This window comes from Besnoitia besnoiti, chromosome I (assembly GCF_002563875.1).
Source record: "Besnoitia besnoiti strain Bb-Ger1 chromosome I, whole genome shotgun sequence".
Lineage (NCBI taxonomy): Eukaryota > Apicomplexa > Conoidasida > Eucoccidiorida > Sarcocystidae > Besnoitia > Besnoitia besnoiti.
In genome coordinates this window covers 6,825,632-6,848,184 of record NC_042356.1, presented here as the reverse complement: position 1 = coordinate 6,848,184, position 22,553 = coordinate 6,825,632, and the positions used below count along the sequence as shown (strand labels likewise).

At 54.4% G+C, this 22,553-nt stretch overlaps 4 protein-coding genes across 4 annotated transcripts; 1 reads left to right on the top strand and 3 right to left on the bottom strand.

The window, feature by feature from the left end:
* Positions 1-685: 685 nt before the first annotated feature.
* On the bottom strand, positions 686-7,170 carry BESB_009630 (uncharacterized protein; the record flags this gene model as incomplete). The annotated part of the gene is made up of 10 exons (XM_029359717.1): positions 686-1,135; positions 1,523-1,656; positions 2,123-2,225; positions 2,516-2,621; positions 3,070-3,218; positions 3,816-3,971; positions 4,536-4,612; positions 4,956-5,102; positions 5,425-6,231; positions 6,996-7,170. 10 exons carry the CDS (start codon positions 7,168-7,170, stop codon positions 686-688), a joined length of 2,304 nt encoding a protein of 767 aa, XP_029222630.1.
* Positions 7,171-8,501: 1,331 nt separating this feature from the next.
* Positions 8,502-8,870, top strand: BESB_009620 (uncharacterized protein; the record flags this gene model as incomplete). Its single annotated transcript, XM_029359716.1, has 1 exon — positions 8,502-8,870. The coding sequence occupies one exon, from the start codon at positions 8,502-8,504 to the stop codon at positions 8,868-8,870; it is 369 nt and encodes a 122-aa protein (XP_029222629.1).
* A 2,188-nt stretch (positions 8,871-11,058) lies between these two features.
* Positions 11,059-14,116, bottom strand: BESB_009610 (oxidoreductase, short chain dehydrogenase/reductase family protein; the record flags this gene model as incomplete). The annotated part of the gene is made up of 6 exons (XM_029359715.1): positions 11,059-11,144; positions 11,569-11,664; positions 11,938-12,296; positions 12,743-12,829; positions 13,549-13,622; positions 13,967-14,116. The coding sequence occupies 6 exons, from the start codon at positions 14,114-14,116 to the stop codon at positions 11,059-11,061; spliced, it is 852 nt and encodes a 283-aa protein (XP_029222628.1).
* A 2,300-nt stretch (positions 14,117-16,416) lies between these two features.
* BESB_009600 (uncharacterized protein) lies at positions 16,417-21,633 on the bottom strand (the record flags this gene model as incomplete). Its single annotated transcript, XM_029359714.1, has 8 exons — positions 16,417-16,478; positions 16,850-16,972; positions 17,335-17,424; positions 17,919-17,993; positions 18,398-19,281; positions 19,820-20,022; positions 20,056-20,772; positions 21,400-21,633. 8 exons carry the CDS (start codon positions 21,631-21,633, stop codon positions 16,417-16,419), a joined length of 2,388 nt encoding a protein of 795 aa, XP_029222627.1.
* Between the last annotated feature and the right edge of the window lie 920 nt (positions 21,634-22,553).

Sequence of the window (22,553 nt, the reverse complement as noted above, 5' to 3'; positions counted from 1 at the left end):
GATTTGCCGCTGCCGATATTCCTGCGTCTGTCGATACAAAGGATTTGCCGATGCGGCCGTCCGTAAAATCTTCCCCTTCTCACACCCAACTCTATATTTTCAGGCATATATATATATATATATATGTATCTATGTAGTTACAGCCTTTGTGAGGAAGGGGGGGTCCTGTGAGAGAAAATCATGCCGAAAGGGCATCCAGCGTAATATAACCTGTCCACGTTCAGAGTTTTGCTGCTGTATCTTGTCCGCAGTTCTGTGCCTCTCTTTGTATAAAATGCACAAATTAATACGCAGCCATTGCTGCGGATTGCTGGCAGCGAGTATAGCATAGCCAGTTGAGGGTGCCTCTCCGGGGAACGGTTTTGCGCCGAAGGCGCGTTACTCCGGGGTAACGCATGTGCATATATGTATTTATATACATGTAGAGTGTGTGTGTCGCGTTCGCCAGATACGAGAAAACGCACACGTGTAGATATTAGCAGACAGAAAGCGACGAGACAACGGACATGAGTAGATATCCACGGAAGCGGGGCAGCCTGGAGACACGGTCCAAGGCACGCAGCGGCAGACACTTGCGGCGGCGCCCATCGTCTGTTCACCGGCCGTGTGTGGTTGTGCCCGATTACTACGGATCTAGCCGATGCTGGCCTGACAACGGCGACGCCTCGAGCGGGGATTTCTTGTTTCACCCCAGACGGAGGCAGAAGAGTTTCAAGATGTCGAGGGGACGTGCGTACGCTTCCTCGTGAATGCAGATCTCTTGCAGAGGTCTCAGTGTGCTTTCCTGTCTGGCGTTATCTGCGGTCTCGCTCTGCAGCGCGACCGCAAACTCTAGCTTATCGGGGTCCACGTCTACAGAAGCTGCGTAGGCAATGGGGCGCTCCCCGGCGGGGCGGTCGTTGTGCTCCGACCACTGGTGGGTAAATTTGGGGCAAATGATGGGCCCGCCCAAGAACCCAATCGGGTGGGGCACGGGCCACTTCGCCCAGATGCCGTGAGTCAGTGGGTCACACCTCGCCGGTTCGTCGACCTGTGGCGTGTTGTGCGGAATCAAAAGAAGGAAAGTGCGAGTAAAAATGAGTGAAAACCCTGTCAAACTAAGTTGGAGACGCGGAGAAGAGCGAGATTGGACGACCTGAGACCGCGACAGGGGAAACAAACAGTTGCAGAAACACCGACAGCATGCAACCCTAAACACATCGGCGAACACGGCAGTGACCTGATGTACGAAACACTACGCGTTCTGCCGAAGGCATATAAATAAATAAATATATATATCTGTATCGCACTTCACTTGGTACCTGTCTGTGCATGCCATACATATATATATATATATGCGTTCTTGCATCTCTGTATACAAGGCACGTACCTCCATATCTTGGCATGTGAATTCAAACACGTATGCACACACACACGTACCGCTAGGTTATTATTTGGAGAAGCGTGAAATACTGTGCATGGGCCTTCACGTGAAGATGATGAAGTGGCTCTAAATGCTGTGGAATAGGAGGATCTTTCTTACTTGCTGTGCCTCCACGAAAGCCATTTCAAATTCGTTTGCACATCTCGCACCCTCGCCCACCGACAACCCTGCGTCTTCTGATTCGAGTTTCACGGGAATGAGTGCATGTAAGCAATCAAGATCTGGAATCAATGCTGAAAGAAGAAAACGCGACACAGGCATTCTTGCCAACATGTGTGCGTCAGAGATATCTCATGGTTTTTGAGAATCCGCCGCTGACAGTCAATCAGTCAGTTGCACGCGGCAGCACACAAAAACCTGTCACTTCTATCATGTTTCTGCACACATACGCGTGACTGTAGGTGCCTGCAAAAATTGAGGGTACGTCAATGGCGACAATTTTACGCATCGACCTGTTTTTTCGTTCTCTACTCATCGGAGTGCTTTCCTCTCCGTAAGCTCGCCCATGAATATATTTACTGCTTAGCCTGTGCGTTGCCTTCCGCGTCTCTACGTTTTTCTACTATTCGTTGTTAAGCCATTTGTGTCTGTTTCATTTTCTGTTGATACGCGGAGGTGCGGCTACCAATTTCGCGGTCCCCGCCGTTCGCTCATCTGCCCCTGTTCTGTGCGCATGCACATCTTGATTTCATGCCTCACATTCCTTTTTCGCAAGAGTAACGTCGATCTGTCTCTCGAGCGGAAAGCGGAGCTTCGAGTTTCCTACTTGCGCAGTTTCTCTCGAGAGAGGCAGGGGGAGCATCTGCAAGCAGCGTTGACGGAACGACCTTTTCTCACAGCTCCAGCATGCATAATCGTATTGAAATACATGTATATATATTTGTGTGTCTGTGTTCATACATAGATATATATCGGGATAAGCAAAATTAACACTGTCTCTGCCCTCTTTCTTATAAATATACACGTTAACACGCATAAATAGTTCTGTCACCATACTCAGATACGCATACATATACATATATTCGCATTTGAGTTTCGCATGCGCAGGCGTATCGAGTGCGGTGGGAACGTAGAGGGCAGGTGGGTGCACACCTGAATGTGAGTCTCGATCGGCCGGCGATGATCTGCCCAACGTTCAGGAAGGAACTGGAACGTGCCTGCGCAGTCGTGCCGCTGGAGAATATTTTTCAATACATGCCTGAGAATCAATCTTCCGCACGCAACGCGCAAACCTCAGTGCGATAAGGCATACACCCGAGTCTGTGGCACACGCCGCGGTCCTGTCGCCGCGCGCCAACCGAGTCAATCCAGCCAAAACTGCGTCTCTATAACCTAGTTTGGCGTCTCCGAAGGCCACCGTTTCATATGATGTGCGCGTGCGGACACACCTATGCAAATACATGCCTAGATCTCGGCGCACTTCCTTCAACAGCACAGGTTAAAGTGCGGCGGCGATCCACCCATTGCAGTAATTCCCAAGCATAGCTGTGAAATAGATGCGGAACTTGGCACATGTGCGCGTAAGTATAACCAACAGGAGGGCGCTTTTCTGTGTCACGAAAAGGCAGCCTGCGGTGTGCATATGCAGCAGGCGTTTCAATGCAAACAAATGAGCAAGCCGCCCTGGACACGTTTCCACCACCTACCAGTCCTCTCGTGTGAGGCCTCGCGCCGCATCCCGGACGACGCGTCTGTACAACCGAAATGGCATCTGCGGCGGGTCGACGCTCGCCGACTTTCCCCCCTTTCCTGCTCTGAAAGCATCTCTCGCGAACAACGAGGCGCTGGACAGAGCCTACAAAGACGAGGGAGGGTGAGCAAAAAAGCACACAGACCGTTGTTTACATGCATCTGGGCTGTGACACGCATGCAGGGCCTGTGCAGTGTCGCCGAGGCATGCACGCCACGATAGGGGCATAGTATCACATTTTGTATTTCGTTTATCCCATCGTTGATTCGATACTCACTTCTAGACTCAAAAATACTCGAGAATCCGTCGTGACCGACCTGCTCATGTAGGCGCTCGGGTGGTATACGAGCGCACCAGGCTTATCGACAGTTTGCCTACAGCCCCGAATCGACTTTTTAGCGTGCATGTGTGAGGTAGCAGGGATTCAGGACACACAACGCCCATATACATGTGTGTGTAAATGGCCAGCGCTTCTTTATCTGCATAGCGTCTTCCACCCATCTCAAGCGTATCGCTTCCCCCTCGTAGACACATTTAACGCTTCGCAAATCCAGGATGCTTGCAAGTCATACACATAACCGTATGCGCACGTGTCCAGGCACGGGTGACACACGCCCCTTCTGATTGATATTTACTCTACGGGACAAAAACGCTTCGTCAGCCACTTCCGACGACTTCTCAGCCCCCTCACGGAAGCCTCACCTGCGCAGGATCGTCTTCATCGACATTGAACACGCGCGTTGGACAGCTGAAAAAAAAGGAGAATCGAGCGGTGGCGGCAGCCTCTGCGGCGTCCCTTCGCAGCGTCAGACAGGCCTGGGGCTCGCGAACCACCTCCAGCAGCGAGCGGCAGTGTTTCTGCGGAGGGAAGGAAACCCAGGCACGGCACCACTCTGCTCCGATCCGATGAAAATAACTCCTGGAGGCCGGTCATGTGTTTGACAGGAAGACACGTCATAGGTGACATAAGAATGACGGCAGCGAGTGAAGAAATACAACTCAGAAGGGTCTGTCGGAAACATGTGACACCTAGGTTCTGCAAAAATCATGGGAAAAGACGGAGGCACGCATGGAACAGCTGTAACGACGAAGGATATCATAGGCGTATGCATATAAATCGATGGAAAAGTAGGCAGAGAGATGTGCTCGTATCGACTTACCAACAAGCATTGTCGTACCACGCACGGTTGACAGGAAGGTGCAAATATAGTCAACTATCTATATAAGAAAAGAATGCTGACAATATAAATGTGTGTGACCCGCTGCGCCACGGGTAAGTCCTCATTCGCTGGTTTCAGTCGCGGGAGCTTCACGAACTGGGGCACCAGGCTAGAGCGTGGGAGCAAAGCTCGATTGGCGACGAAGAGAGTTTCCCCATATGCGAAAGACTTATATATGATTCTTTACGCTGTGCTCATTTACCACTGAGGATGGAATATTATCGAATATGCACCCCGAAGCGGCCACCTGCGCAAGAATATGCTTCAGACGGTCTCCGCCTGCAAACCAAGGCCAGAAAAAACCCACAAGATTTAGTGACCGAAGAGGAAGTCGCAGCACGACGCTTCCCATTGCTCGAGCCAAACACAAGGCACCTCGACAGTCTTATGTGCGGGGCATGTCTTTTAAACTCGCGAACATACCGCAGTCGCTGCGGTAGATGTAACGTGGACGATAGTACCCCCTAGACAATGAAATAACGACCGCACAAACAGTGCAAGTATATATTTCAAGAGGAGGTGAAATCCTCGTATACAAACATGGAAGGCATATGTATGAAGTCGTATACAAATATTTATAACGGTTCGCGCAGACGTAGAGACAGTCGAACATCTCTTTTACTTTCGAGGTCGGCGGGTTTTGCCTCCACGACGGCCACCGCGTTGTTGGAGGCGCGGAAAGCCTGCGGACGCTGAGTGATCACTGCCATTCCCAGATCTTCTGCAAGCTTCTCAACGAGCGGCGCGAGCGCAGCCCTCTGAGCATCATCTAAAAACAGCGGTATCAGACTCAAACCGATGTACCTTCATATGGATTTACGCATCTACTCACGGCTTCTTATCTCCCACATAGGTCCGCATGTGCAGTTGCTGGTTTTCTTATCTGCGCAACGGCGATAGTGTCTTTCTGCAGGACGCTGCCGCACTAGGCCCTGTTCTAAGGCAATGCGGTGAACGAGTGGATAGAGGCTCTGTAACGGCGTCCACAATTCCACTTGTATACGGGTCCGGTAACACACTAAAAAGGATCGGGTTTTCTGGCAGCACTTTGTCGTTCGTTTGCCTGTCTCTCCTCGCTCCAACCAACATACCGTATAAGACAATCATGCATCTTTCCATTCTGAGGCACTCGGCTGCCTTGGAGTCGGTGACGGGCACGATGTACTTCTTCGGAATGACAACGAAGTGTGTGCGCACGATCGGCGTCTCAGCCAGGAGGACGTGATGAGTCCATCGCTTCTCGAGTCCCCGTCTCGGAAGCATTTTCTCTAGCAGACTCGCTTCAGAGATGAACTGGAACGGGCTCCTCAGGAACATGTTGACTGCGTTTCTTCTCCGAAGATAAGCCGAACGCCAGACCACACACTGGACGCCGCGCTGAATAGCGCTGGTGACTGTGGTGTCGGGGTACATGCGGCGGAACCTTCTTTCTGGCAGGAAAGAGTACGACGAGCATGCAGGAACCCCTGAGTTTTGTGCTCTCCTCTGCGCTTGCGTTCTGGGGGACTCGCGGGGCTGGCTTTCCATTCGAAGCTGGTCACCTTCGTGCGAGTCTGAGTCGCGAGGAAGTTCACCGGCGCATGCGGCGTCGGACAGATGTGCCGAGGACTGGTGACGCTCCAACTCGGTGAGGCGACTTTCGATCTCGGCTAAAATTCCAGGGCCGTGCGTTTGGAGTTCCCGCTCTCTGCTGAACTGCCTCTCATTCAGCTGCGCAAGTTGTGCGAGGAGTGAGGTGAAGTCGCTCCCGTTTCCTCCAGAGATATCGCCGATTTCACATGTCGATGGATCCTTCATCTTGTATTTTGTTTGCACAAGAGAAAGGAAATCCACGTGCGTTCCGATAAACTGTCCCTCGGGGGTGAAAATCACGGGAGATGCGTCGTCGCCATCCCACTCTGAGCCAGAGAGACACGCGCCAGACATAAACCATCAAAAGCTTCCTCGACGGCGGTGCACTTGAACGCATATTATGGGTGGAGCGAAAACATGCGAGCTCCTTCAACTTAAAGCGAAAATATTTATCTATACAGGGTCTAAAGAATTGCACCAGGGCGTCGACGCTAAGAAGATGAATATGTATATATATATATATATATATATATATATATAGGATCAACCGGAGAATAAGTGTCACAGAACTTCACATTCATACTCGTAGAGATATTTCCCAAACCCGTGTATCAACATCCATGCAGGACGAAGCATACGTCCACATATACATTCTTGAAGGCGTCTCAATCTTTTTCAGCCAGAAAGAGTGAAATGGGGATGCTATTTTAGCGTTACGGAAATGTCTGCTATGTAGCTCTCCGTTTCGGACGGCCCGGAGCGTTTGCCGGCTAACTCAAGCCCGTCGGCCAAACCGATGATTTCTTCAATAATTGAAGTATACGGCACCCTTCGCGCAGCAAAATCTCTTTGCCTACTGAGCTGCACATCAGGGTGCAAAATGAATGCTCACGTACGTATATGCACAGCTGCATGAAGACAGCAGCAGTTACATTTGGTCCAGGCGCCACCAGAGTTTGTTCCAGTAGAAGGTTGTCTCTGAGTTATCTTGGCCCGGGCGTGCGGAACTGTGCGAGCAAAATTCTTGCCGCAATCGTCGGTTTTCTTCTCAAACGCCTGCGGCCTCGAGCAACTCATCTGCAGGGCTTACCCGTGAATCCGAAAGCTGATTTAATTCTTTGAAAGTGATTCTTGCACTCTTCCGGACCCCGAACATCAAATTGAACAAAAATGTTCGGGTAGTGGAGGCAAAGTCGACTTGCCACCAGCTCGCAGTGAGCGAGCTTCGGACAGTTGCATCGGCCCGAGATTATGTATACCGGCATTTTGCAGCGTCATCAACGCTTCTTCACATACAAAGTAGTGAGAAACGAAAGTGTTCGCATCTCTGCATATCAATCGTGCTACCTCGCGTATACGCAGAAATACCGACCTACACGTAATCGAGTAACATACAAGTACTAGTTACACTAATCAGATCTGGTTATCTGTCTGTCCGATTGTTCAGAATTGTAATTCGTCGTTCTGCGACAATCCCGTGTCCATATTCTTCCAGTCTTAAGATCTGTGTCTCCTCTTCGCACCTTTGCCTATGCCCGAATAGAAGATGCAAGACCATGAGCGTTAGTTACTGACTGAAACGAATCCAAACGATCATGGCCTCAACTTTTCCCTGCAGGAGCATGAGCATCGCTTCTCGCTCATGCGAGTATCTCGAGCCTTCAAAATGATCCGGACTGTTTGATGCAGCGGCAGAGGGAGACCCTTGAGCACGTTGTTTTTATTGGTTGACACTATTTTCGCCGCTGACATCGTAAGACATGCGGGCACGAGTTGAAACTCGCATGCGTTTCTCGTATCAGCTTCTGGGGGAGCAGCCTCTGCCTTTCATCCACGCAGGATGACGGAGAAGTGATCCGAATTCACGCAGTACTCAGCCGCAAACAGTGCTTCAAATACATGACCTTAGAGAAGACAGGGGCTGCATCCGACGCTGATGTGCATCGTGATTTTGAGCGAGAAGGCGGCTCGCTAACGCGAGCCGAGACGCAGGTCCGATGCTTTGCGCATGCGTGACTGAAACAAGAGTCTTTCATGCCACCAGCTCGTGGCATGTCCTCTCAGTTACCACTCTCTCTGGAGATGATGGGTATAGCACACTTGTCGTTTTTAATTCATGCGCTAGGTGTTTAGACTCTCAGTAGATTGCCAGTCTCGATAACGTACCTTTCGGCGCTCCCCTCAAAGCCGGTAGCTCAAACCCTCGGTAAGAGACAACCGTTTCGTGGAGAAGTCGACGCCGGAAGATAGCTGAGGGAAACAAAGGATCCCTACTCTCGTTTTTCGCTCAGACGCCCACATCGCTAACAGGCCCTGGCTCGAGCTCGATGGCTTATGTGCGCTCATGTCATTTGCGATTTCATCCACGCCAAACGAGCGCTATCTTCTTGAATACTCCGCTCAATCAGCTTTTCGTATCTTCGTTTCCGTACGCGCCTAATCTAGAAGTCCCGTTCCGTATAATTTATCGTGGTGCACTCGGCGTGGGAGGAGTCTTCTGCACGCGTGGGACATTTACCCTTGCTCCTGATCACCAGCTTCACACACGATTTGTGTTGCGTTTCTGCTTTCCCTCACCGGACGTAAGACGCCAACGATGGCGGCGCCGAAAGTTGTTCAGACGGCCGTGACGGACGAAGAGCACTTCAAGTCTCTCGTCTACGCGCCAGAGGAACCCCGACTGTTCGTAGTGGACGTTTTCACAGCCCCCTGGGGCCCGTGCAAAATCATGCTTCCTGCGTTTGCCAGCCTAGCGCCGTTGATTGACGACTTCGAGGAGCGATGCCAACTTCTCACAGCTGATGCGGCACTGGTTCCCGAGCTAAACAAACATAGTGCAACGTCCCGCCCTAAGTTTCTGTTCTACAAAGACGGCGCTCTCGTGAAAGAGATTACTGGAGCCGACGCGCCTGCGGTCACGAAAGCCATATTCTCTCTGGTTCCAGATGCTCCGAGACCCTCATGAAACTGCTCACGCTTTGACTCTTTTCTCTTTTACACATTGAGCAGAAGCGCTTTTCTCAGAGGGCCTCGACAATACGTTTCAGTGGCCATAGTGGCTGGCCGTGTATGACGCGCCCATACTGCTGTTCTCACCTTGTGAAACGGAGACGAGCTTAGTCTTAACTGCTGTGATTTCGCACCTTGAGAGAAAACCCGCATTTCGTCGCTGTTGAGCAGAGAGGCGCAGAGCCGTCCAGTACGTGACGCCTATGTGTCCGATAAACTAGATACTTCTATGAAGGCAGCGAAAGAAGACGGGCACTATCCTTAAATGTACGCGATTTTCCACGTCTTACGGAAGGGTGGTCAGCAAAGATGCAGAACTGCACACTGCAAACAGCGATGCGCAATGTTGGTGCGGTTTTCCTGCCGTGACATTCTCGTACTCGCAGACGATGAAAAAACGACGTTTTAAAGCTTCTACCTCATCATTGTCACTTTCTGCACAACGATCTTGGCGAACGGGTCGGTTTGCGCGTCACATAGAGATTAAAGCAAAACACCTTCTCGAGCAGGCAGTACCCCTGCATCACCCACGCTTTCTAAGATAGGGTTTAGATCTTGAAGGTCTTTGTTAACCGGATCCAAGTTCTCTTGTGCTTTTCATGACCATCATGTTAAGCCGGGAAGTTAGCGTCTAAAATATATAACCGATAGTCTCAACTTAGATGCACAGATGGACCCACTGGACCGCTTAAGACAGCTAAAGTGTTGGATTTCAATATCATGGTAATCATGTTTGCTTGGAAGCTGGAAGACGGAATCGTTATTAAGCGCCAGGTAGTCCTGGACACTGAATCCATGAGCATTAAGTAGTGGAACAAGGAGAGCGTCTGTTGTACATCAACACTAGATACTGCTAATACCACTGTAGACCTTCTTGATGTTAGTCTGTACGGAATACGCAGATCGGATTCTTGTTGGCCTGGCACCTGTTCAGTAACTGGATGAACGCTTTTCACGCCTTTCTTTATGAATGCAGTACACCACCACCCCACTGAACTGCTTAAAACAGCTAAAAGTGTTGGATTTCAATATCACGGCAATCATGTTTGCTTCGAAGAGTAGTAATTTTTTTCTCTCGCTGTTAAGATGAGTGCTTCCCGGCTAAACTTTGACTTATTAAACCACCTTTAGATTTGCTTAGCATTATAGAGCTTGTCAGCATGTAAGTAACTAAAGAACTATAGATACTTTGAGTGAGGGAGTGACGGCCAAAATTAACCGTTTCAGCCAGGTTTCATTTCGTGCATATACTAAGTTTCCTTGCGGGGAAAGGCCTGTGCGTACTACAACGAGAATATAAAAACACAAAGGCCTACACACGTACATGCCGTAGATGCATTTACACTTGCTTGAAACATATGTACCTCTGCCGTTGCTGCTCGGCGGCCGTCACCGTGACGAAATTTGGGGTACCAGGGAGAGCGTCGAAGAAGCAATCCGACACGCGGTTTCACATTCCTGTACTAAATCGTCTCCATCCAAGGCCGACCTACGACGGAAGCTTGGCTGTCAACAGATATTATGAAAAAAACTCCGTCTGTATATATGCATCCTGTGCAACGCGCCTGAGACCATTTGGTGAGGGCAACAGGGATCTGCGCGCATCAAACGAGCTCTCCTGCGTCCATACAATTCTACCTTTATGAACATTGAAAAGCTCGCGCCTACGGAAAACCGTGTAAGAGCTCTCGGCGCAGTATGCCAGCACTGGCACCGCCCGCCTCGTTGAGTGGATATAACTCTAGCCGGCGGGCGTTCTTTAGAGGCTACGTCGCCTGCAGGCACAACTCCTGCAGGCGGAAAACGGCGCCGCGGGGGAAACCAGAAAACGGAGGTCAAAGAAAGAGCCGAGACAAATAGGCGCAGCACTGCACTCGTACACCAAAGGGGGAAGAACTACGCTGCGGTAGCGAGAATGCACAGACAGTAAATGTCCGATGGCAGCTCACAAGTGCTTTCCTAGAAACCTCTAGAGGGCGAGCGGGAACGACGTTTGCGTGGAGCGGAGCAGTTGGCAGAGCTCGCTGTGGTCACTGCTGTGCGCAGTGGACTGCGAGGCATCTTCGGCATTTGTGAAAGTCCCCGTGCGCGCGAGCCGCAAAGCCACGACTCCGTTTCATGCGAGTTGAGACGCTCAGAGCTGTTCAGCGACGCTCTGTGACGTCGACGTGGCTGCCAGACTGGTACGCGTCTTCCGCGACGAGCTGCCACATGAGACATGCGCTGACGCCTGAGGTAGATAGAGGGCGGATCATAAAAACACATCTCAGCAAACAGGCTTCAGAGGCGCCACGCTCAGGCCACGGAAGCTCGCACATACGGAACTCCTCGCAGAAGAGCCCGTCCCTCGACAAGCAAATCTTGCCGTCAACGGCGACTAGTCGCTGCGCGGGGTCGTCTCGCAGCGGGTCGGTTCCAGTCGAATTCGCAGAACTTGCGTCCTGGCACGGGGAGAACTAAGCTTCATCACGCGTAGGTACGCAGCAGAGGCCCTCATCTCTCTACCTGCGAACGGAAACGCGAAAGCGAGTCTGCCCACCGGCAGCGATTTCCGAGTCTGACCGCCTGGCTAAATGGGGAGGTACATGCAGAGATTCCTTCCAGCCGGTCCTCCTATCCTTCCATCGCCGAAAAAACGCGTTTTCGTAACTCACCTAAATCCACGTTGTAGGAGGCGTCGCGTGCCATTCGGCGGATGTTCGCATCCTCGCATTCCTGCACTTCCCGCTGCATGTCGGTGACCATTTGCCCTGTAGAGAAAACATGAGAAATTAAGCAAGCGGATCTCAGACGCGGGAGCGCGACCGATGCGCATGGCTTGAGAGCCGACTCGAGCTAGACTGCTAAACGCCTTCCGCGCGTTGAGTGCTTGGCACAGAGTCTCTGCCAGATCTCCCTGTGACTCCTTCGCCGGCATTTGAAGGCGAAAACGACTCGAAGATTTCCATTCAAAAATGCCAAGAATCAGGCTTCTGTGTCTCATCGAAAAACTCTCTACAGTGCAAGCAGGTCTGCGCGCCTACCTGGAGCCCAGTTCAGCGTTTTAAAATCCCAGGTTTTCGCCTTGTCACAGACTTCCATCTCAGCCGCAACGGCGCGCAGGAGCATGTCCCGCGCCGCCTTGACAGTGCAGTACATGGGCAGCGAGGCGAATGGCTCGATGGAGGCGAGCGAAGAGACCTGGATGATGCGCACAGTTCGCTGCGTCTCGGCGGATGCTTCTGCAGCTTGCGGAAGAGACTCGACGAGGCGACGCAGAAAGCGCGAGGTAAGAATCGAAAAAGATGTCAAATTCAAGTCGACAGAGCGCCGAATTTCCTCGCCTGAGGCATTCATCAGGTAACACGTCGGGCGCACCCACCCTGCATTGTGCAGCAAGTACCTGCGCAAAATACGCACACAGCAACTGATCTCGCATAAAAAAAAGTGCACGCATATATATATATATATATATGTATATGTATACATGCATATGCAGTATATTGACTGTCGCTTGCTAATCATATACATTTATTTATATATACATAACCATATGCGTGTTTGGCGCCTCTCGCATGCATCAGAGAACATATCGTCCCCTAAAAAATGCACATCAATGATAGGAAAAGTCTGAAGGAAAGAATTTCATCCGACAGCGCCGCTCTAGGATCCCCCCCGGCAATCGCTCGAGCCGCAGGCCGCCCGCATCGCTCCACTAGTTCGACAGAACTGGAAAAAAGCTCCTTCTCCTCACAAATGCGGTCGCAGCAGCGACTGCTGCGAGCTCTGCAGGCGCGTCTGCGGACACAGAGTCTTTCAAGAAACGCGCGAGGCACCGCGCGCACCTACACCGCGTCAAACGCTGGGAGATCCTCTGAAGCGAAGATGAGGTCGGTTAGCTTGTCAAACGCATCATCCACGGCCGCCACGTCCAGTCTGAAGAAAGGAGATTCAGCCGCGAAAGATATTCGCTCCTGAGCAGATTTAGCTCTTCCGTAGGGAACCACCGCGTGGAATACAGCTCACGCGGAATCCAACGCCACGTCTCGTTGTTGGGCTCTAGGGCCCCCACGACCGCGCCCTGTCGATCCGGACCGAGAAACCCCTTCACTGCACGCTGCAGGGAATGAGGCAAACTGAGATCTACTTGGAAGTAACTGCGCACATGCATGGGGCGCGCTCTCTACGTGCATAGGCGAATGCGCTCTTGAGCGCCTAACCGAGTCACGCTGACCCCCTGAGGAAAAGTGCAAGCATGCACAAAATACCTCTCCTTCAGACCAAACTAGGTGTGCAAGAGTCTTATTCATGAAACCACATATAGGCGCTGGAGAGTAAAGGCGGGGCCGCCAAACCGTGTCGAAGGACGCTCGAATCGCCAGGCCTGAAAGCCTCCGAGTGCAGTGGATACTACTTCTTTGCACAACGGTACGAATCCTGCGGCACTGCGCGGAGACGCGTCCGCGCAAGGAACCTCCTCTGCCTGTCGCTGGTTACAGCAAGGCGTTTCTGCCTCAGAATCTCTCTCCATTCCTCGCTCTGAGTCAACCCCCTGGCTGGGAGAGTGCGTCTCGCTGCGTAGACTCCTTTGAGAGTTAGTGCGTCTACGCAGTAAAGTGGGAAGACGCGCGTGGAGGCGCCAGGGCAACGCTCACGTGTGAATCGCGTAGGAGAGGCTTTCCAACTCCTTCTTCGCCGCCTCACCCGTCTCCTTCATGCCCGATTCATCCTGCAGCCCACACAGCCGAGCGCGCCCGTGGAACACAGATGAAAAAAAAGCTCTTGACTGCCTTCCCTGGGCGAGCTGCTCCTCCATTTTCTTCCTCGTTTCTTCTCAGGGAACACAGAGGCCGTGTGAGCATTCCTACGCAGGCTCGGAACGCGCAGAGTATCTCCGCAGCACGTACGTGAAGACGGACTCCATCACATATACACACCTACATATGCGTATACTGTGTAAGTTCACATGCGTTACCCGGACTGACGGAACCTGAGGCGGCAGCGGAGATGCGACCCAGGCGGGTGGAGGGTACTCTCAGGCTCGCCTAGAAGGCAACTGCCCCGAGAACTCACGCGGCCAACGAAGACGAGTCTGAGCTGCGCGTCCGCGTGGACAGACTTCCATTTCTTCGCAGCTTCCACCGCCAGCGCGCGACCGTAGCCTCGGGACGCCCCAACCAAAAAGATTAGGGACTTGGACGCAAAGAGAGTCTGCTTCTCCATGTTCTTTCTCCCTTCTTCTCAGGGAACACAGAGGCAGTGCGAGGGTTCCTACGCGGGCTCGGAACGCGCAGAGTATCTGTTGTGAACATTTGAGATGTACGCGTACCAACACATTCATCTACACGCGTAATCGAGACGCTGCTGCCGTATGTAGGCAGGGAACTGACGTGAATACCGAAATCCCTCGTTTCTTTCTGCACGTACGTGTGTTCGTCACCCATCTAGGTTCCTTCGGACGACGCGTCGACACACGGCGTCTCGAGATTTCACCACGCTCTCCCTTTTGCCTTGTTAATGGCGACCAGCAATCCCTGAAAACGCCTCAAAGAAGACACTGCGTGCGACGGAAAGTAGATAGGGAAGGCCTCACTCAGTGCAACGTCGGCGACACGGATGCGGAAGGCGAACCGCATTTCCACTCAGAAAAAGGAGGAAGACGAAGCAAGCCTCCTCGGCAAAAATTGAAACCCTTCTTCGCTCCAGGCCTTTCGCTTGCGTCGACTCAGTGTGTGCACTGCAGCCGTTCGCCGTGTGCTGTCTCGAAAAGTCGCGGCTCGCCCGTGTCGTGAAGTTTGTTAAGCGTTTTTTAATCTTTTTTTGTCGACCGCTCACTCTTCGTTTGTTGGCTTACATCGAAAATGGGCGAGCCGCGGCTGCGGATGTGTTGCCGTTGGAACTCTACAGAAAAAGAAAAAAGCGCATGTGACTCAGAAGACCGCCTAACGAGCTAGCTCTGCGACGGGCAGTGGCATCGTCCTGTCTCTGTGCGACCCGCTTCGCTCCTTTTCCTCGGCGATGAAGTGCTACATCTCTGCTTGTATCGCTTCCACATAACTTTCTTCCAGCTTGCCTTCACCAGAGAAAGCAAGGTCGACGCATCGTAAGGGACTCGGGCTGATGCTTCGGTGAGGCAAGCCCTCCAGATTCGTACAGTATCTCCGCTGAGGTATTTCCAGGCATTGACGGCCGCGTGGGACACACGATCCACATACCGTGGCCTCTATGTCCTTCAAGCATAAAAACAGCGCATGTGTAGCCTTTGAAAGAATATAAGCTCTCGCGAATGGACACACATGTGCATGTACACCGGAAAAGCATTTCAATCAGACGCGCGCAGCGCGCCTGCATTCTTCCACGCTGAACACCCAAAACCGTGAGGAAGCGGCCGGCCGCTGCCTTTCCTGCACGGTTAGGGTGCTTTCCTGTGCTTGGAGACAATCCAGCAGTTGCCGCCTGAAGCTCTCATAAGGATGCCGAGCTCCGATTCCGATTAGTACGTAACCAGGCGGTTTTAGAAACTCTTCTCACCATGTTGTGCGTCGCGAGTCTGCGCCCTGTCCGCGCGCCGCCGCTGCCCCGCGTACCTGCGTTCTGTAAGTATCGCTAAAACGCGTTCGTTCTCTTTTCTCGAAGTTTTTCGCATCTTCGGCTCTCAGAGGGCCGCAGTTGCTGACTAAATATGCGCGCACGACTCTGGCTTCAACACGCTAAAAAATGCATCCCACGCGTAGTCAAAAGATGCCTTGGGTTTGAGGAGCTGCGCTGATTCGGCGCGAGAGCTTGGAGACGGGCTCAGCATCTCCGCAGAAGTTGCCGGTGGACGCCAACCTGAATTTGTAGACATCGTCTGTGGGATCAACTGCCGCTGACTGCGTATAAGCAACCTGCAGCTGTTCCGAAACTACGGCGACAGACGTGCCCGGGTGTAAAGCCCGCGTACTTCGTGGCCGTCGTGTGCCACTGAGCCTGACGGGCTCCGTTTCAAAAAATAGCGAATGCGAACGAAACTTCGAAGACGCGCTACTCAAACCAGACCTCCGGCAAAGCCGACACAAGAAGTGGGAAATAGGGAGAAAAACGCGCCCGAGGCGTCAGACAGGACGACCAAACAGGAGTGCCTATTCGAAAAGCAAAAACCAGCACCAAGGACTGCGTCGTGCTTCGGACTTTACTAGCTTTTCTGACATACGACCGCATATCCACACATGTATATATCCATAAATATACGGATATTGTGCATATACAGCAGCGACTTGAATTCGCGGCTCAGACAACGAAATTTCCGTCAAAACGCAAGCGCGGGCGGTTGGGGTGCTCTCTCCGCTCCCTGCGACCCTCTCGCTCCCCTCCAGCCTCAAAGCCCCTCAAAGCCACTGGCCTTAAATATGGAGAGACCCATGGCACAGCTCACCATCCCTGGCATCCAAATACATGCATATACATATTTAGCGGCTCTTAGAATCTGCGCGACAACGAATACTTCCGCTTTTCCTTCTGTCATCGCGAGACACGCTCGATGTTCATTCATGCTGCAGAGACAAATCGACGATGGGGCGTCGCTGCAGAAACCCCATTAGCCAACCTGAGCAAAAAGCAGAGAGGGAAAGGTACCCCGCAAACTCAGGCGTGGGCTGCTCACGCAAAGCCGCGAACTCGCAAGCGATTGCCGAGAATATGCGATGAAACACATCGAAAGAACGTCGGAAGAGAAGGTGCGACGCGAAATCTGCGTCAGCATGCATAAACGCATGCATGGCGAAACACAAGTCACCCCTGAACCCTAAACGGAGAGTCTGCACGACAGCAACAAAGCAAATCCATACCTTCCACATATATTTCAACTACACATAAAGTTTGAATGCATATGTATACATGCATATTTTATACATATGCACACATCTGGATATACGCCTATAGATCTGCCTCAGTTTTTTGCGTTTTTCGGTTGCCTACCCGAGACGATGGAGAACAGATACGGCACCGCGATGTCGAGAAAAGTCGCCGCTTTTTGGCTCCAAAAGGAGGACGCCGCGCCCAGCAGAAACGCGAGAGGGAACCCGACGGCCCAGGTGACGCCTGGGGCAGAAGCAGCCGTGACGCGACAAAGAAAGACGTGAAGCGCCATCGAGGAAGCGAACGAGCGAGAAAACACAACGATAAAATAGACGCGGAAGACCCGGAAAGCGTGCCAACGAAACAACCGAGGCCTGTCGCGGCGGCGAGCGCCAGGCGGAGAGAGGAGACAGCAGAGGCGCAAGGTCCCTCCCGAGCAGGCACCCGTGCCGAACCGCCCCTGGCGGCACAGGCTTAAAATGAGGCGACCGCGAAACTTGTAAAAAACTGAGACAAATCGACAGAAACGATGGAATGCAGACGCACAGGTGTTGGAGTCTCCTCGGCGCTAAGTGCGCAGACGACGCGAAGGCCCCGTTTCTCACCTAAGAGGGCGAGAGCCTCATGGAGCTCGACCCGCAGCCGCTGAGGCTCCTTCACAATGCAGTCCGCAGAACACACGAGGAGTTGACCATCTGCGAAGGAAACACACGCGCAAAAGGATAGCGTTTAGAGCTGTTTGCCGTGTGTTTCTTGAGCGGCATCCACGTGTCTGTTGGAGGGCGCCCGTTTCACCTCGAGATGTCTCTCGTAGGAGACACCCCGACACGAGATCTATCCTCTGCAGAGTTTTTCCCGCACATCCAGCCAGTTGCCCCATCTACCTCCATCACGCCGCGTCCCCTCTCCTTCCAGCGTTTGTTTCTAGAGACTCTGCCGCAGCTGCGCATCACTCAGGCCCCACGCAAGCCCGCGCAGGCCTCCTTCCACATTCGCGTGCGTCAGCCTCCGCGCGCTGTCTGCGGCAGCTTCCGAGGCGTCGCCTTGCGCGTCCGCGGCTCCTCCCGAGTTGCCCTCCTCTCCCTCGATGAACTTTCGCATGCACTCCGTGCCGCGTGCTCCGGCGCGGCGCTCTCCGCCTCCCTCTGCTGTCCATTCTCTCGCAGGCCCCCGCCGGAATTCGCCTTACTTTCTCCATGCGTGAAGACCCTTGGCTCGACGCCTAAGCGCTCTATGCGGTTCTCGATCTCCTCCTCTCTGTCGACTGCGAAGCCACACAGCGCCCCAAAGAAGGAAGACATCAACCTGCCGCACGCGCCGCTCTCCGCGGAGTATCCACGCGTAAGGGAAGACGCACCCGCCGAGCCTCGGCAAAAAAGCTTGAGGGCATCTGCGCGGTGCTCCATGCAGGCACGCGCCGCGCGCACGCATCGCGAAATTCCTGTGCAGCTACCCCCGCAGATCGCGAACACCGGCAGACTCCTGTCGCGTTTCCACAGCGGGAGCCTGCACCGCCTTCAACAGCACGCAGTCACGGCTGCAAGTAAGCTCCCTTCTAGCTGCCCTCGCGGGCCGTCTCTGGCAAGCCGGCGGCGCGCAGCCACGCAGTTTCTCGCCGACGGCCTGCTAGGCTGCGAAAAGGCCCCGCGTCTCTAATTCTGGACTCACGTAGGTAGTCCAGGGCTTGCTGGAGGTCGCCGAACACCGCGCGTCCCACGGCGTCGGAGAGCTCGACTTCTTCATCTTCGCTGGTCGCGAAGAAGGACGATTCGCGTTGGAGAGTAAACCACATCCTGTCTTCCTCTCTCGGGGCGCGTGGGAGGTCTTGCTGCTGAAGGAGCAGCCGATGGAGGATCTCTGGACGCTGGGGGCCGCCCAGCGCGAGCGAGGTGTTGAGCGACCGGGGGCGCGGCGAGGTTCGGCGCCCACGCGCCTGCAGCGCCCGTGAAGGAGGCTCCGGAAGTGCCCGCGCCGACGACGGCCGCGGCGCCTCCGACCGCAGACCCTCCGCCCCTCTCGCGGCGCCTCCTTCGCCTGCTCGCGCGCCGCCTTCGCCCTCCTCAGACGCCTCCACCGGTGCAGACTCGAACTCGCCGTCCTCTCGCCTCTCTGCGGGCGCGGCGGGCGCGGTGCGGGGCGGTGGGGTACCTTTCGCGCGGTACTCAGCGAGCGGCACGAGGACGGAGCTGCTGCACTCAGTGCAGTATTTGAAGCAGCAGGGGCACTTGATCAAGCGGTGCGGACAGCTGCGTTCGTGGACGCGCAAGTCCAGCTCCGAGGCCTCGCCGCTCGCCGCCTCACCGCTGACCCCTGCGCCGGGCTGAGACGCCGACGCCGAAGAAGAGCGCGGCGACGCAGCGGAGGAGAAGGACGCGGAGCGCGCGGAGGAAGACAGGAGGAACGAAGACGACGAACGCGGAGGAGAGGAGAACGAGGAAGCGGAAGAGGACGACGGCAGCGCGGGGCGCCTCACCTTCGCGACAAAGTTGCAGCCGAAAGGCGCAAACCGGCAGCGGCAGAAGGAACAGGAGGAGCGGCGGTGGGCGTCGTACCTGCGCACGCACAGCCACGCACAAGCACACGACGTCGAGGTACACAAAAACGCAAAAAAGACGCGAGAGAAGGAAAAGCAAAGTCCACGGGGCAGGGCGACGAGGAACGGAACGCAGCGGAGAAGATCATGCGAGGCACGACGTAGAGCGACAGACCAAGCAGGCCAAAGACCTCTCCCAAAAACCAACCCGCGCTAAATGCGAGTGACGAATGACGACGCCAGGCGCTCTCCCCGCGTCATCAACGACGCGCGGACGCGAAAAGAAGACACGCAAAAGATGCGCTTCCTCGCGACGCAAGCGGCCGACCCCACGAGCGGGCTGACACCACCGGGCACAGACGCAGCGCGTTTCCTCGACGCAGGCGAGGTGGCGGGACTAGCCTCAGAGGAACGCCGAAAAAGATCAGCTGAACCTATACCCTAAACAGGGGGAGACGGAACCAGAGAGGAGGAGACACCCTACGGCGAACTCCGCTGCGGAAGTAGGAGACCCCAAACCCTTAACCCCTAGAAGGAATTCCCTTCAAAGGACGAACTTGTGCATGGGCAGGACTTCGCCGCATAGCTCGCAGCGCAGGATTAGCCTCCAGTATAGCGTCGAGGTGACGCTGATAGCGGACGCGAACGAAGCGCCGAGAGCAGAAGAAGCGAACGACGAAGTCGAGGCTGCGGGCGCGGCTGACTGGGTTTGCGACGCGATGACGCGCTGGTAGTACGCATCACAGATTTTCAGAATATGCTCGTTGGGGCCACTTGTGAGTCGAGAGATTGCGTCCGGCTCCGTGCGCCTCCTCTCGCCGGCGGCGCATGCGCCCTTCGCTTCTTCCGCTGCCTCGGCGTAGTCGTCGCACGGCATCTCGCGCGGCGGCTGCCGCGACGTACTTCGCTTCCTTTCCTCTCGCAGGCACTTTTGAATGCGCCACAGCGTGGCGCGTTCGTCTGCCTCGTCGCCGCACCCTCTCGCCATCCTCCGCAAAAACTTCGACGCGCCTGGGCGCCCGTCCTCGCGCGCCGAGGCGTGCCTCTCGCGGTCGCCCTCCTCCTCAGCCAAAACGCCGCTGAGCGCGGCCGCCGCGCCGTCCTTCACGTCGGCGAGGGCATTGAGTACCGCGTCCGAGCTTCCAGCGAGCATCGCGGTCGCCGTCGCCGCAGCCGCCGCGGATACAGCCACTGCCGCGGTTGTCGCTGGGCTGGGGACCGACGCAGAAGGCGCGTGCGCGTCGTCGGCGGCGCTTCCCGCCACCGAGCTCGCCCGCGACTGCGAAGTCCACGAGGACGGAGACGCGCAAGGAGAGAGCGAGGGCGACGCAGAGTCCTCCGGCGAGGCCGCCTCCGCGCCGCTCAGGGCGAGCGGGCGCATACACTCAAGGTCGCTCGCCTTCATCGCGCTATTGCACACGGGGCATTTCTGCCGCCGCTGCAGCGTGCCGACGAAGCAGCCTCCACAGGCCACATGCTGGCAGGGTCCCCAGACTGGACGACAGAGTACCTGAAGAAAAAACAAAGGAACACGCACAGTCGACGGTGCGCATGCGAGCCGACGCATCAACGTGTGCCCCCCGCGAGAAATAGAGAGAGCGATCACCCTAGCTGCCGCCCGCATGCAGGGCGTGCCCTGGGAGTGAGGCGGCGCCCGCCCGCGCGGCTGCGTCTCGAGGATGGAGAGAGACAGCCAGCAGAAGCGGGCGGAGTGAAGCCACGCAGAGGCAGCAACGCAAAACACATCGAAAGGATGCTATACATATATATATATATATATGCATGGGTGTATGTATATATATATATATATATATATATATATATATATATAATATATGCGACGGCTAGGGATATATACAGCGAACGAACACACGCGCCATCGCGGATACGCTATCTGCGGCGTGGAAGATGAAAGTGTGTGCGCATGCGCGAGCCGCTTCAGCGCCGATGCATACGCCCTCTGAAGGCCTGGGAAACGGGTCTACACGCTCAGAGACGCAATGTTACCGAACGCTAGAACGGTACGCAAAAGAAAACAGAAATGGAGCAGAAAAAGACGGAAAGTCAGCATACAAATGCGAGTTCAGGACACAGCACTGCGTGGAGAGATCGCTGGAGGCCGGGGCGAGAGGCAAACCTGCAGACAGATGGGACAGGTGCTCCAGTCGATGATTTCCTTTCCCGCGAGCACGTGGCTGGGCTCCAGCGGCGAAGTGAGTGAAGGCAGCAAGACCGGAGGCGAGAAGGGCGAGAGAAAAGAAAAGATGTAAAAGGGCGGAAGGGCGGGCCTGTCGCCTGCCTCAGATGCCTCCGAGGAGACTGAGGGAGACGACGACGCCAGCGACGCCTCATAGGGCAGCCGCGCCTCCATCTCGAGAGAGGGACAGCCGCCGCGAAAGATCACACCAACGAAAACAGGAGCCGCAACTTGAACGTAACTGACAGAGTCGGAAGACAGTTCAACCGCAAAAACGTAGAACTATGTAGGCGTATGCGTAAACGTAGACGCTCCCTATGTGAAGGAGTGTACGCGGAAGGGGAGTTCTACTATACTCGTTCGCCAACTCGTTAATGGGCATCTCTTCGTAACCGAGCAGAGTAAAGAAGAGCCCAGAAAAACGCATCTGCCTGCCTGGAAAAGGAAGCGTTCTGAAATGAAAAGGCGTCGCCAACGCACAAGCGCAAAAAGACATTCGCCCACCTTCAAACCCGAAAGAACGCCACTGAACCGTGAAAATCGAGATATTCAGTCGAATTCAGTGAACACCTTGGCCCTACGAGGTCGGACAGGTTTTTTACGGCTACTGCAGATGCAAAACGAGCAGAAAACGCGTTGGACGCAGAAAACGGGCGAGTCTGGACAGCGCCCCGGTCGGTCGCCGCGATTTTTCGATTCCCTTTCTCCAAAAGAGTCTCGCTGACACACCGCAAATACTCTTGAGGTCTGCGACGACAAAGCCAGCAGAAAAGACTGCGAAGGCGAATCCGAGAAAAACTGCCTCAGGTTTACCCGGTGGAATCTAAACAAATACGCGACGGGAACGCGAAGCGGCTACGCGGAGGACGCCACCCTGAAGCCACCTTCGCGGCCTGGCTGACATCCTGTTGTTCGGCGTCAACGGAGGAAGCAGCAATTTCTGACGGGCATTTGCTGCCCCAGAGTGGCAGCGCGACGAAGAAAAGTGGGATTCCCGTTGAAATCGGCACGTTCTTTCGAGCTCCTTCCTCGCCGCCACTCCTGGCGGGTTGCAGCGCGGACGGCGAAGGAGTCGCAGCACACGTTTCAACGAA